This window comes from Erigeron canadensis, chromosome 9 (genome assembly GCF_010389155.1).
Source record: "Erigeron canadensis isolate Cc75 chromosome 9, C_canadensis_v1, whole genome shotgun sequence".
NCBI classification, from domain to species: domain Eukaryota; kingdom Viridiplantae; phylum Streptophyta; class Magnoliopsida; order Asterales; family Asteraceae; genus Erigeron; species Erigeron canadensis.
This window is the reverse complement of record NC_057769.1, coordinates 23,916,963-23,932,848: the sequence shown is the minus strand read 5'-3', so window position 1 is coordinate 23,932,848 and position 15,886 is coordinate 23,916,963. Positions and strand designations below refer to the sequence as shown.

The following is a 15,886-nucleotide window of genomic DNA, read 5'->3' as shown; positions in this document are numbered from 1 at the left end:
CTTCAAGTGATATTTATTCTCAAAAGAATGATCAAGAACAACCTTCTCAAATCACCCAAACAACAAATCCATCATATACTCCAAATGTGTATGTACCACTGGATTTTGATCATCCAAATTTTGAGGAAAGAGTTCTTCCAAGCTATGATTCCATTGCTCAACATAACTCTGGAATTAATGATGATAATGTTGACCTTCATCAACAAAATCCTCTTCCTCATGACAACAAGTGGTCACGTATGCGCAAAGATCATCCTACAAAACAAATCATCGGAGATCCACAAGCTGGTGTTTCTACTCGTACTACAGTCAATGAGTGTCTTGTTGCACTTTCACTGAGTAACATTGAACCCAAAACCGTCTCTGAAGCTCTTTGTGATCCAGAGTGGGTTAAAGCAATGCAAGATGAATTAGCTCAGTTTGAAAGACTGAAAGTATGGGGATTGGTTCCAAATCCAAGGCAAGAAGAACCAATTCGCACCAAGTGGATTTTCAAGAACAAGAAGGATGAAAATGGAGTTGTGGTAAGGAACAAAGCTAGATTAGTTGCAAAGGGTTACTGTCAACAACCTGGTGTGGATTTCGACGAAACTTTCGCTCCTGTTGCTAGAATGGAGGCCATTCGTATATTCTTAGCTTATGCTGCATTCAGAAACTTCACAGTGTTTCAAATGGATGTGAAGACAACATTCTTGAATGGAGAACTCAAAGAAGAAGTTTACGTGGAGCAACCTGAAGGTTTTGTTGATTCTAAGAAGCCAAACCATGTCTACAGGTTAGACAAGGCTCTCTATGGTTTGAAGCAGGCACCCCGAGCATGGTATGATTCCTTATCTACTTTCCTACTCAAAGGAGGCTTTACCAAAGGTACAATTGACCCTACCCTGTTTATTCGTAAGCAAGGTAAACATGTTTTACTTGTCCAAATATATGTTGATGACATTATTTTTGGGTCAACCAGTCAAACTTTTTGCCGAAATTTTTCATCTCTAATGGTCAATCATTTTGAAATGAGCATGATTGGGGAAATGAATTACTTTTTGGTCTACAAATCAAACAATTACCAACTGGTATTTTTATATCACAAGGTAAGTACATAAAAGATATGGTGAAAAAGTTTGAAATGACTAACTGTTCTTCAATTTCAACCCCAATGGCTGCTCGTACAAACATAAATGCTGCTAAAAATGGGAAACCATTTGACCAAAAGAGGTATAGAAGCATGATTGGTTCGTTGTTGTATCTTACAACATCTCGCCCAGACATAATGTTTGCAACATGTATGTGTGCTAGGTATCAAGCCGCTCCAACTGATTTACATTACCAAGCTGTGAAACGAATTTTTCGTTATCTGAAGGGTACACCCAATCTTGGTCTCTGGTATCCAAGGGATACTGGATTCAATTTAACTGCCTATTCAGATGCAGATCATGCAGGTTGTAAGCTTGATCGCAAAAGCACATCTGGTACTTTACAATTCTTAGGGGATAAGATTGTGAGTTGGTCATCCAAGATGCAAAATTGTGTATCACTGTCAACAGCGGAGGCTGAATATGTGGCTGCTGCTAGTTGTTGTGCTCAAGTGTTATGGATGAAAACACAACTTACCGATTATGGTCTGAAATATGATCGTGTCCCTATCTATTGTGATTCTCAAAGTGCCATTGCAATTGCTGTCAACTCAGTCAACCACTCACGTTCAAAGCATATTGATGTGAGATATCATTTTCTCAAAGATCATGTTGAGAAAGGTGACATCGAACTCTATTTCGTGGGAACTGACCATCAACTCGCTGATTTGTTCACAAAACCACTGGACGAAAAGAGGTTTAATTTCTTAATCTCTAAACTTGGTATGCTAAATCTTGATCCTTGACTCACTTTAACATGGAAGGAATTCTTGATTCATTTTTCAAAAATTATAAAAAATTGAAAAACCAAAAATCAAATACAAAAATATAAAATTTTGAAAAATAACAAAAAGATTTTCTTAAATTTTTTTCTTTCAAAGTGGTTTACATATACTCTGTATGTAACCCGTGCTTAAATGCTGTATTTATTACTTAGTGGCTTATGCACACTCAGTCTATAACCCGGGCTTATTTGTGTTATTTATTTCAAAGTGGCTTGCATATACTCTGTATGCAACCCGATCTTAAAAAGAAAAATTATTTATGCTTCAAAGTTGGAATTAATTCATGTTGTTATACATATAAATTGATATAAGATAACGCGGAATTGAACGCCTTTGTGTACTTTCAAGTAGTCTTATATGAATGTATATGTGTAATACAAGATGTTGATTGCAATTTTTTGTTACATCTGTTTCAACGACTCTCAATTGTTGATATGAGAAACAAAGGATTGAACGCCTTTGTGTACTCCTGAGTTATCTTATCTTGAACAATTGATTGAGTTCATTTTTCATAAAACCTGTTTTGATTTCACACAAATCATTTTTGCTCCACCTTTTCTATGAAAATCTTTTGGATCTATCTTTGCATAGATTTAGGGGGAGTTTGTGATTTCAAATTTCTTTCAAACTTCAAATGTGTTTTAAAATTTTCTTTCACATTTGATGATTTTTTTTTCAAAACATTTACTTCAAAAGAAGTTCGGTGTTTAGTTTGCACATGAGTGACTAGGTTTTTCTCAAAATTCTACTCCATGAATTTCATCATTGCCGAAGAGTTCTAACCCCGGAGTATTCACTTCTTTCATTAGATAGTGAGGGTATTTTGAGAGATGATGATTTTGCGCAACTAAGTTGGAGGGAGTAAAGTTGAAAAGTGAGAGGTTAAGGTGATATGTTGTGAGAAAAAGGGTTAAAAGAATTGATACCCTTCTCTAAAATTCTAAAATCGCCGGGTAAAACACATTTCTATCGGATGTCATTTGTTGATATCTCGGTATTGAAGAAGCCTTCATGGACCCAGTAAAGCAATGCACATCTTTACCTAACCACTCAAGTGTTTCTTAACAAATGCTTGTTTTATTTCTCACGGAGATTTTCTCATTTCTATTGACTCTTCATTTGGAAGACGTTGATATTGAAAAAGGGTGACATTCTGCTCCAGTCCCCGACTTCATTTGATCACTTTGTGTCTAGCGCTCTTATAATTGATCATTAATTTGATCGTTATTCATTCTTTAAGACACATTTGCGTCATATCTTTGTGATATACATGCTTATCTTTGTGATATAGCCGGAACATTTGTAGTGATATCTTAATTGATATTTCACGTTGATCAAATGGAAATCCTACCATTGCTAACATCATTTTCAGCTTTGAACGTAGGTCTCATAATTGCATTTTTTTTGTAATTATTGAGTCAATAAGAAGTCTATTGTGACCTTGGATTTTTTTCCTAAAAGTCTTTAAGAATAGTAGAACATGGTTATCGAACGCTTAGGTGACACTAACCATGATTTACATTCTTTGAAGCAATCTTGAGGTTGGAAAGCCAAAAGACCAAACTATGTTAGAGGTTTGCTTTGTGCATTTCTCAATTATACATAGGAAATCCGATAAATGGTATACATTTCCTTCGGTCATTTCATTAATCCTTTCGATTTTTGAATGCAAACGGATCATTCTTATCCGGTTTCTTTTCTCATCACCCGAACATAGAAAACACCAACACCATGATACAATGGTTATCCAAACAACTTCAATCTTACATTTTAGTCATCCATAGGAATAATTGAGTTGGATTATGTGATTAGATTGATGTTTTGTTTGTTGATAAATCTTCATGTGCATAATGTCTAAATTTTAGTCATGATTATTTCTTCTAAATATTCAAATCAATCAATGTTTGCATAATGACATTGGTTTCCAACTTTGTCATTACGAGGGGGAGAAAATAATATGATTGATTATTGATTAGAAAAAGAAATTAGAATGATTAATAAGGACAAGGAGAAAAGTTTGTGTTTGGTTGTTTCAATTGCTTTCAGAGATACTATCATTCAGCTTCAAAATCAAAGAGACTGTGATTACTCATGGATTAATGAGGAGCATGATTACTTCATAAGAAACTTTCCAAAACCTTATTGAAATGTTTACTCTCAAAAGTGTTCAAGACAATGTGACAAAGATTGAAGATTCGAGACAAAAGAGAAAAGCTTCAAAAAGAGTATTTGTCAAATAAAAGATCTTCACGTCATACAACAAACACTTCATCTAAAGCTATATTGCACACATCAAGGGGGAGAGTACATATTTCTGAAAATTCATTTCAAGACTTCAAAGAAATGACTTCAAGATTCGAAGATTGAAGAATTCAAAACAAATTCATACCTTCCGCACCTCAAAAGACAACTCTGATTCATGATTCAACAATCCTCGAAGATTTAATACACACACTCATCATTCTCTGTTCACAAAGAACATTGAGAAACAACAGATGATCTAACTTCAAGAAGTCCAAGACCAAGATTGAATCAAGTTATCCAAAGACAATGAGAAAACTTTGAAGACTTGTTTTCACACACCAATTGTCTTCATCACCGGGCTCATCAAATTCATTCCTACAAGACAAATCAACACGTACTTCAGACCTTACAATATATCACTAAGGGGGAGAATGTTAGAAATCAAAAAATAGTGACACATTGTAATTTAAGTTATGGACTTACTTGTTGTTAAGTCATGAGTTGATAATTTCTAAGGTTGAGGGGCTAATAGTGTTAATTAGCATAGTTATATAGTTTGGACTATAAATAGCCCTCAATTCCTTAGAAATTATAAACAAGGGCACATTAACAACACATTCTTAATACCATTACACCTGAATATTACACTCTTGATTCCAATTCTCTCTCAAAACACACACAAACACCAAGAACACACACACTAACCAAACACCATTGTTGATGTGAATTCGGTTGAGAAAATCGTGTTGATTACAGATAAACATCATGACCTTTAGAGACGGAAGTTATAGGTTAGATCTTTATCCCATGCAAAGGTTGGAGGGCTTTTCTACCATTTGGTAAAAAATAGAATTAAGCAACATCTCTACTTAGGTAGAGGTAAGGTCTCCCTACATTTTAATCTCCCCGATACAGCGTCGAAGTATTAAGGCTCAAAACCTGTAAAAGGCGGTACTGAGCAAGTTTCTTTACACAAAACCAAAATATCGTTTCTATCTATAAATCGTTTTATGGAAGCTAAATATAAGAACAAATTAGTTTGTTGTAATTATATTCATAATCATGCCACCTATTGTAATTAAAGATAACAAATCATTTGGCTCATGTGCTAGCGGCCTGGCCCAATCTAGATTGAGTGGCCCACCATTATCGTAAGCCCAAATTAGAATAGAGAACCTATTGAAAGACACACTGTATTATTGAATACTGAATCGTTAAACCCACAAGCAAAAACGTGCTTTCTTTTTTTTTTTTTTTTTTTTTTAATATTCACCATTATACAATGGAACAACAAAATACAACATTTCGGCCTGCTAGAGGTTCATGAACCGTTATTGGTATTTAAAAAAAAATACCCACAGATCGATTGTCACTCTAAAGAGTGTGTACAGAACACTTCAAGAAATCAAAAAGAATTTATCAATTGAGCTGATTTCATTTGCTTCACAAACATAAAGTGTTGGGTCTACTTCTTTACAAAACCTCCTCTCCTTTTTTTTTTAATTAAAAAAACGTAAGTTAAATATTAGATGATCATATAAAATCACTAAAACATGTGTTAATGTGTTATCTATTTTGTTACCCATATCCCATGTGACATTTTCATGTTTCTTTCCTTCTACAATCCCCGTAGATATATGACTAATTGATCTACCAATGAAACCTACATTCAAATTTCAAGTTTTGATAATCTCATAGCTGGAAAATTATTCCAATTCCACTCCAATATATTATAACTTTGAGATTTTCATACGAGTATTCTTATAACCAATTAATGTTATTCCTAAGTTATTTTTTGGTGACGTGAAATTCAAAAGTCTGGGATAATTTTTATTTGGTCAAGTCGTCATGAGTTCTCTTATTTACTTTAACGGCAAGTCCTCGTCTCCTCGAGAGTATTACTCGTATTTATTTGTACCGAATGTGTTTTCATTTCTTTTTATTTATTTAGTATAATATAGCACACATACTTGGTATTTCTTTTTGGTCTGTCTCTTTATGTCATCATTTTTTAAGTTTTAACTAACTTTTTCAATGTGATTAAGTTCAAACTAAAGGTTGAGTTTGGTTATGGATTTTCAGTTTACCAAATTATGTCAGGTTTGTTATGTTGTCAATATATTGCTACATTTGTAGATCATTTGTGTTAGCTTGTGTTTCTATTGACTTTTGAGATCTTAAAGTTTCTTTTTGATCAGTAAAAAGTCAACTTATGTTTTATCAAAATGTCTTAATAAGAAATTGTATTTAATGCATAATGATGAATTGTTTCACTGATCCGTGAAGGTTGGAACATCGAATTCACATCATCACCTTAAACTGTGGTTTCATTGAAGAATTTTGAAGATCAATCGCACATGTATTACTTAGTGGTGACTGATTATTTCTCCCAATTTAATAATTTTTGTAACATCATCACAGTTTTGCGGAAACTTATGTATAAGAATAAGAAAATAAATATAGAAAAAAGCACGTAATTGAGCACTAGTCGAGTAATAATAGAAATTTTTACAAAAAAACATATTGAACTAGTCGTATGATCTTGTTCCAATAAACACTATATTTAGGGAGTCTGAATATAAGTTAGACACTTTGAGGAATTTCATCGAACAACTGGTGGACTACTTTACTTCAGAATTCCATTGCACTGCCATTTTATAAAATTAATAATGACTATTCATGTAACAGATTGAGATGACATACCGTGATGTTAAAGAACAAATACGTTTAAAGACGAAGTTTTCTTTGGCACATCTCTTAGCTTAGGGCAATTAATGATATGAAGATGTTGAAGTTGAGGGAGGTGTTGTAAGACCTCTGAAACTGATTCCACTTCCTTAAAATCCAAGATTATTAAAGAAGTTAGAGATGGTGGAAGAAGAAAACATGCTGAACTGGTCCTATTATTATGATCTTGTTTTTCTTCCATTATTATTCCAAATGAAACCACTCCTGAATCTCTGCCATATAACTCTAATTCAACAAGTGAGGAAGGGTAATTTTGAAGTCCCCACTCTGACAGTGGCTTCTTTAATTCCCCTATTCTTAGACGCTTCAGATTAGGAGGCCATAACAAGCCACATGATGGAAATGAATCATCCATGTTTGGACATTCACGTATCACCATCTCTTCCAAAGATGTGAGACTTTGCAAATGCTCTTGGGAAATTGACTTTATATTCTTGCAATTTGCAATATGAACAAACTTCAAATTAGAGGATGAGGATGACGATTCCCACAAGTATCTCAATTCATCACAATTCCTGATGGTGAGATCTTCAACTGCCCCAAGATGTTTTAAGATTTCTGTGTCCAGTTGAGTCATCCCTTTAATTGCATCCAAGTCCAATGAACGGATTGATGAAGACACACCAACCAAGTCTCTCAACACTGCTTCAGGACATCCTTCTACAGTTAAATTCTCAAGTGATGGTACCAATCCAAATGATACCTTATCAAGTTTCGGACACCTTATAATTGAAATTCCACGAAGTCTAAGAAATGATCGAGGAGTCTCGACACCGTCACCACCACTGGTCGACCATTTCTCCAGACATTGCATATTATCAACTTCCAAGGATTCAAGTGACGGAAATGCATCACCATGAAAAGGTTTAGTATGTGCTAGTAACTCAATACTCACAGTCTGCACCGCTTTCATTTTGATCAAATACAACTTCCGAAGTGAACTTAGATGCCCAAGCGTTGGTAATTCTGTGCAGTTTTCACAGCCGATTAACATAAGCTCTGTTAAATGATCAAATGATGATGTGGGATTCCCAATCCAACTAGGAAATTTCATTCCGTTATAGAATGAAATTCTCAGTATTTTCAGCTTCGAGGGAGCCCTTAGCCTTTCAAGTACCTCATATTCAATAGCTGGATCCCGAAAACCATCGAAATCATCACTCCAACCCATATTCAGTTCATAAAGACCTGTTTTTTGTTGTAGCTTTGCATCCTTTGCTTCTGTTGGTTGTATCACTTTCTCCAAGCACTTGATGGAAAGCTTGCCTTGGAGATCTGAGAGGCCCTTAAGCTCAGATATTTTAAAACCGTTACCTTCTTCGATGATAACCTTGGATAATGTTTGTAAACTCGTCAACCCACCGATCCCCAAAGGCAACTTGTTCAATAACAGAGTATTAGTCATGTCAAGATGTCGCAAGTTTATTAGCTTTACAAAACTCACTGGCAAGCTAGATAACTTATGACAGTCACGAACCAACAAGCATTGTAGATTATATAATTCGCTCACTTGTTCGGGTATTCCTTGGATGTCGGTATATGAAAAATTGAGGTACCTTAGATGCTTCAAATTACCAATGGAACGTGGTACCTCTGTTATTGAGCCCTTAGTTAAGCTTAACACCCTTAGGAAGTTTAAGTGGGGAAGTAATTCTGTAGTAACATCGTCCAATGTTTTAAATTTCCCCCAACCAACGGACACGGGTAAGAGTGTTCGCAAACGTCTAGCTCTGTGCAAATCCTTGAACTTTTTATGCTGTGTAACTCGTTGTTGACCTATGAATGAAAAGTGACGAAACTTTTCATAAGCTTCATTCCTATTGTTTAACTCCATATTCTCATCCAACCTAAAGAAAAACTCTACTGCAACACTTGTGGCCAAGTCATTCATCAAGTCGTGCATTATATACCGTGATCCATCTTTCCCAAAAGGCTGAAAAAAGGACCTTGAGAGTAACTCTTCGAAATACTTGTCACCCAAACTCTCAATCGGTTGATTTTTGCCCTTTGTTTGGGACACAAACCCTTGTGCCATCCACAATAGGACTAGTTTCTTCCTTTCAAACTCATAGTCCTTTGGAAATAAGGAGCAATATGCAAACACTTGCTTTAGATGAGAAGGGAGGTCATAGTAGCTTAACTTGAGAGCCGGAAGAATGCCACTTTCATCATCTAAGTTCCAAATTTCGCTATTCAGCAATGCCTCCCATTCATCATCACTTTCTTTTCGTTTCAAGACCTTCCCGAGGGTTACCAAAGCCAAGGGCAACCCATCACACTTCTTAACGATCCCTTGAGCAATAGATTTAAGTGATGGATGTCTGTCAAAGTTTTGCTCATCGAGTGCAGATTGAGCAAATAAAGACAGGGCTATCTCATCAGATAAAACCTCCAGCACATAAGGTTGAAAACAGTCCATCACTGATGCAACCTTCTTGTTCCGTGTGGTTACCAGAAATTTACTTCCATGTGCTCCTACATCAAAAGCACTTCTAAGAAGATCCCATTTCTTGTCTTCTTCATTCCATACGTCGTCTAAAACAACAAGGAACCTTTTTCCTGAAAGTTTTTCTTTAAGGGCAACAGAAAGCAAATTCAGAGTAGCGAACTGTGTGTACCCCCCACCTACAGATTGATAAATTGCATTGCTAATATTGAAAACATCAAAGTCATCGGAAACACAAACCCATGCCATGAGTTCAAAGTGATCCTTCACTCTCTTATCGTTGTACAAAAGTTGGGCGAGAGTTGTTTTTCCAAGGCCACCCATACCAACAACCGACACAACGCTGATCACCTTTTGATTACTGCTCGTTTCTTCTTCACTCCCAAGCAACCGCCCAATCAATGCCTCTTTATCGTTTTCCCGACCCAAAACTTTGGACTCATTAACATATGAAATTTGATGGAATCGTACATCTGATTTATTTTTATTCGATCTTTCAAGTTTCACATTCAAATCCAAACCTAGCTTATTTTTCTGATCAACAAGCTCATCCAATCTAGTGTTAACCTCATCTAACTTAGAACTAATCTTACGTCCATACATGAAGTTACGAGGACTGAAATTATTAGTACAACAAGTTGGGACAAATTTCGATAACTTACTACAACTAGCGCGGGTGCTATCATGTGACACTTGATGATTCAACTTTCGCCTCAGAACTTCGGTAGCCATATCGTCAAGCACATCGTCTATGTCATAAGCCAGATCCTGGAGCTCGATCAGCCACAATGCAACAGGCTTCTGGTTCTGTTTCTGGGCTGAATCAGCAAGCACGGCTTCAATCAGGAGAAAGTTTTGCTTGAGTTTCTTCAGCTGAGTTTCGAGTCCTTCAGATCGTGCAAGGTTCATCAATTCAGCTGTGAGTAGCTTCTCAATGAGCACAGTCACAACAGCACTAGCAATGATTTCAGCCATTAATTAGTATTTTGGAAAAAAAAACTTGCAAGATTGTTTGTTTGTTTGAAGATGGAAATGAAAGTAAAAGGGAAGACCAAGACTTTATGTTTTGATCTAGATGTGTATAGTACGAGTGGTAGATGAAGAAATTTGTTGGACGTGAAGATATCTGTCCAGTTATGCTTTTATTTCTCTACTATCTGTTTATACACTACTAGCTGTTCGAATATTAATTACTTACTTTGTATTATTAACTTTTTTTTTAAAATGTTACTAGTATTATTGACTTACTTTGGTTTAAGGTTATATCCATATAAAAGTAACTTATTTACCAATTTTTTTTTTATGTAAGGGAGCGTATTTTCCTTTTCAATATTCTAAAATTAAAGGATTACAATATATTAAAATTCAATCAAAATGGGGATATCGGGATAGTCATCCGTCAATACATAGTCCAACACGGTACCGGGACCCAAAACCCGTGGAAGACGACATTTAGAGTTAGTTTTTCATCCGTTGAATATCGACGGCGTGTGCCACGTCACAAAAAGAAGTCCACGTGAATCGTTGACTTGACTTTACATGCAGCATCATCTTCTTTCAATTTTTCTACGGCTAATTTTTTTGTAAAAATTCTGTCAATCATGTTCAATCATTGTACTATAGAGCACATGTAGAGGTTCGTAAGTATAATCGTTTATTTCCATGATCCATTTATCATTAAAAATTTAAAGATTTAAGAGACTCATTATAAGTAACAAATGACCAGCAAACAGTCAATGAAGCCAAAAATAAAATAAAAACCACGTCCACACAGACGCAGTGACAGTAGCACCGTAGCAGGGAAGCACTATTGTTAACTAAAAGAGGATTCACAACATTAGATTGACCGAAATGATCTTAAAAAGTATAGCTTTCATGAGAAAGTCGTTAATGATGCTTAGTCTGTCGATAAAACAAATATGATTAGTTGAAGCAGAAGAACCGTCGCAATAACAATGAAAATTGAAATTTTTTTTATGTTGTCATAAGAATAGCAAACTGTGACACAAATAGCTTTTTGTATACATTAATTTTCAAAGATAATTATATAACTGTAAACAATGAGGGGAGCTAGTGATCTCATTTTTAAGAAAAGTAAATGCATGGTTTCAACAATTAGTTACATATGCACATTTAGTTTTTGATAACACAAGCTTCAGTCTAGATGGGTCAAAGATTCATTGGATAAAATGGAGTCAGGTTTTAGCTAGTAAAGATAATGGTGGTTTCGGTTTTGGGAGCTTGCAGGCGTTTAACTCAGCACTTTCATTGAAGTGGTATTGGCGTTTCCTTAATTCTCATAATGCACTTTCATCAAAAACCTCCATTATTGCTCTGATGAATCTTCCTGGTGAACTTAAAGACGAGTTCGTCTAGCATTTGCGGGTGAATTTGTGGCGTTGTCCAAAATTTATATAATGATTAAATAGTATCCCTAATAGTTCCATCTCCAGAAAGATTTGTGAAGGCTCTTCTACTCGTTTTTGGCTCGATATTTGAATTGGCACAGCTCCTCTTTGTAAGGTTTTTCCATGAATGTTTAGGTTGGATCAACAGCAAGAATGTGTCATTTCGGATAGATGGAATGGTGCTCATGGGACTTTAGAAATGGAGGCATGACATTTTGGCTCGAGTTTCTTTAGCTGAGTTTCGAGTCCTTCAGATCGTGCAAGGTTCATCAACTCACCTGTGAGCTTCTCAATGAGCACAGTCACGACAGCACTAACAATGATTTCAGCCATTAATTAGTATTTTGGAAAAAAAAACTTGCAAGATTGTTTGTTTGATTGTTTGAAGATGAAAATGAAAGTAAAAGGGAAGACCGAAGATTGATTGATTGAAGATCAATGAAACAAACGGGAAGACTAAGACTTTTTGTGTATGCCTTATTAAAAGAGAAAATTACAATTATTAGATGCCGTTTGAATAAAATATGTATGGAATCTGATCTGTAATCCACTTGTTAAAAGAGAAAATTACAATTATTAGATGCCGTTAGAAAGAAAAAAATTAGAAATATGAAGACAAGACTTTATGTGTATGCCTTTATACATTACCATTTACTAATACCATAGACCATAATGTAATATAATTTCATGTATTCTCACAATTCACAAATTAATTTTGATTTTAAAAATAAACGTTTACAAAACGTACAATATGTTTGTTAATTTGATCATGGCTAGCTGTTGAGTATATTATATACAAGTTTAACTTTTACACAATTTTGTTAGGATTAATCAATTTGTCACATATAAAAACATGAGTACTCAACGAAAATAAATATGAAATATATAACTTAACAAATTTATGAATCGTGTATCTTTTTGCAAAGCTCCAATAATCAAATAATAATAATTATTATTAGGGTTTAAATTAAATCTTTCTACGATCGCACATTTGACACCACTATTGTATGTATACTAGTATTCGATCACGAAGTTACAACCTTTTTGTGTTTACCCCTTGTAGTGAAAAAAACCAAACCCGAAAACCCTTTTTTCTTTGCTATTTTCGGCCGAACCCAAGAGAGAGAAGGAGACAATTATTTAGGGTTTTACCTTCTAATTGTCATACCAAAAAACCTTAACCCTTGACCCCTTTATATAGGGTAAATAGTTAGGGTTTTAAACTTGGTGAATAAGTTTGAGTTGGGTTACAAAATCCATGGTAAAACCGGCCCCCATTAGGGATGATTAGGAAATAACTCTAATTCCTAATTTTCACTTAAGTTCATCTCTTTTCAAACTATTTAACTAATAGTATATTTAACATTTAACAAACGTTTAATTAATTATTTCGTGAACATATTAATTAATTGGGATGGAGTATTGTAAAATAAGTTTTAAAGTAAAACAAATAAGACAAGATCTTGACCCTTAGATCATGGTTAAATTGATGAACGAAGATTCACGAAGCAATTGATGTACGTTGATTATCATGATGCACGGTGATTATCATTGAAGAAAAAAACTAGTGTTTTATTTGTTTTACTTTAATACTTAGTTTATTTTACCTAAAACCTTAATTAATATATTACATTAACATGTTAATTAATTGCATAGTGTCAATACATGTGACCTCGTAGGTTTAAACATTTTTCGGACATACATTTATTTAACGTGATCATATTTTAACAAATTTAATTTTTTTTTGTTTTAAGGTTAAATCCATAATAAATAACTTATTTATCAAAAACTACTAATAAAAGAAATGTATTTAATGATGCTTGGTCTATCTATATAAAACACGCAGTTCATATCCCGACCCTCGACCACCCACTTTTTGCAGCGAGGGTCGTTGCAAAAAGTCCCGCCACATCAGATTTCCACTACCACCACCTTTAATTATTTGACCGTCTTTAATGTAGTTATTGGAGCGCGGGTCGCTGCAAACACCGTAGTAGGACCCATTTTCAAAATAAAAGCTATCCATTCCATCATTTTCATCATAAAAATAAAAATAAAAAAAATTCTCCCCCTAAACTATATAAAAGTTAATTAAGAAAAAAGTGAATATAAAAGTAAGTATACGAAAATATATATATATATATATAAATTACGTTTACGTACAATTAGTGTAACAAAAATATAAAATTTAGTAAAATAAATACAAAACTTTAAAATACACTACTTAAAATGTATAAAAAATTAGTGTAACAAAAATATAGATAAAAGTAAATATAAAATATAAGTTAAAAAGTATTAAATATGCGTTTAAAAAATTTAGTAAAAAGTTAATATAAAAACGTAGATATAAGTAAACTATATTAGTATAAAAAGAATATTAAAGATTACGTAGAAAAAACATATAAGTAAACTATATTAGGTATAAAACACAAGTAAATAAATAGGTACAGAGAATAAGAATAAAATAAAAAGTGTAACAGTTTATATAATTTTTAATTTCTTGTTTGATGTTTGTATAAACTTTTAATTTTGCTAACTATTACTTTAAAAAATTTGTTTTATTCACTTTTTGCAGCAACCCTTTTTGCAGCAATCCTGTAACACCCCGACAGCGGCGGAAAACTCGGGATGTAAGATAAAGCACACGCGCACATGGATGTTACATAGGAATACTAAATGAGTGCTTAGGATAAACATAAATAGTCAATTTCATAACCAAACAAGCATAGTAGTAGTTATTACACACACAAGTTCAACGAAGATGATCAAATCAAGTACGAAAGGTTCCCACACAGGGGATACGATTGGGCATACTGCCACCAAACACAAAGTACAAGCATGCAAACTCCAACCCTAAATCCTGAAGTCTGCTAATAGTCCCATGCTACCACTCCTAGCCACGGTTAGCCTGATTACCTGAAAGGAATACTTAAAAGAGTCAACACAAAGGTTGGTGAGTTCGTAGGTTTGAGTATAAACAAGTAGTATAAAAGCATTTTATACCGCCAATAGATCTCAAGTATTAAGTAGTATGTAGTGGCTAGTGACCAACTTGCACATAAGTAAGCGAGCACACACAATCCTCGATAGGACCGGCTAATAGTATCAATAGAGCACACACAATCCTCAATAGGACCGGCTAATAGTATCAATAGAGCACACACAATCGTCAATAGGACCGGCTAATAGTATCAATAGAGCACACACAATCCTCAATAGGACCGGCTAATAGTATCAATAGAGCACACACAATCCTCAATAGGACCGACTAATATGTAACAAGTAGTCAAATAGCCAAAGAGTAGTAAAAGTAGTTACGGCATGTATAAAAGCATGAGTAGTATTCCTTTCACCCCGAAATAAGTAAAGAAAAAGGGGCTATGAAGACTCACAGTGATCTGCTACAAGCGTAGTTCTACAAGCACAGGGTATAAGCACAGATATAGTAAAATATATCTACTCGAATCCAAGTATGTCTCGATGTCAACCTAATCACAAACCATTGAGCATAGATGGATACATGTATTAGTTCTCGTGATTATTTATTTACTAAGTGTCCTTGATGTACTGATGATTTGGTTCACTAAAGATCCTTAAACGTTTGACTCAACAGTGTTTTTCATACACTAGACTCGTAATGAACGTCTTTAAACTCGCACTTTGATAAACAAGATCGAATATGTCTTGATTATACCTTAATTAGGGTTTCCTTGTACATGATAGACTTGGATTACAACTAAGTATGAAATCTGATTTCTACAACTAACGAAAATAGACTTTAAATTCGTAAGGTGTATCTGAACGAAGATAAACCTTAAATTCGTAAGGTGTATCTGAACGAAGATAAACCTTAAATTCGTTAGGTGTATCTGAACGAAGATAGACCTTAAATTCGTTAGGTGTATCTGAACGAAGATAGACCTTAAATTCGTTAGGTGTATCTGAACGAAGATAAACCTTAAATTCGTTAGGTGTACCTGAACGAAGATAAACCTTAAATTCGTAAGGTGTATCTGAACGAAGATAAACCTTAAATTCGTTAGGTATATCTGAACGAAGATAAACCTTAAATTCGTTAGGTGTATCTGAACGAAGATAGACCTTAAATTCGTTTGGGGACTTAAG

At 34.4% G+C, this 15,886-nt stretch overlaps 1 protein-coding gene across 1 annotated transcript; it reads right to left on the bottom strand.

The window, feature by feature from the left end:
• Window positions 1-4,491: 4,491 nt before the first annotated feature.
• Window positions 4,492-10,418, bottom strand: LOC122580919 (putative disease resistance RPP13-like protein 1). The gene is made up of 2 exons (XM_043753063.1): window positions 6,863-10,418; window positions 4,492-4,534 (listed from the first exon to the last, which is right to left on the bottom strand). The coding sequence occupies exon 1, from the start codon at window positions 10,326-10,328 to the stop codon at window positions 6,870-6,872; it is 3,459 nt and encodes a 1,152-aa protein (XP_043608998.1). The 5' UTR covers window positions 10,329-10,418; the 3' UTR covers window positions 4,492-4,534; window positions 6,863-6,869.
• Between the last annotated feature and the right edge of the window lie 5,468 nt (window positions 10,419-15,886).

Coding starts and splice junctions, on each gene's coding strand:
- LOC122580919 (XM_043753063.1), bottom strand. CDS start 10,328: ATGGCTGAAATCATTGCTAGTGCTGTTGTGACTGTGCTCATTGAGAAG.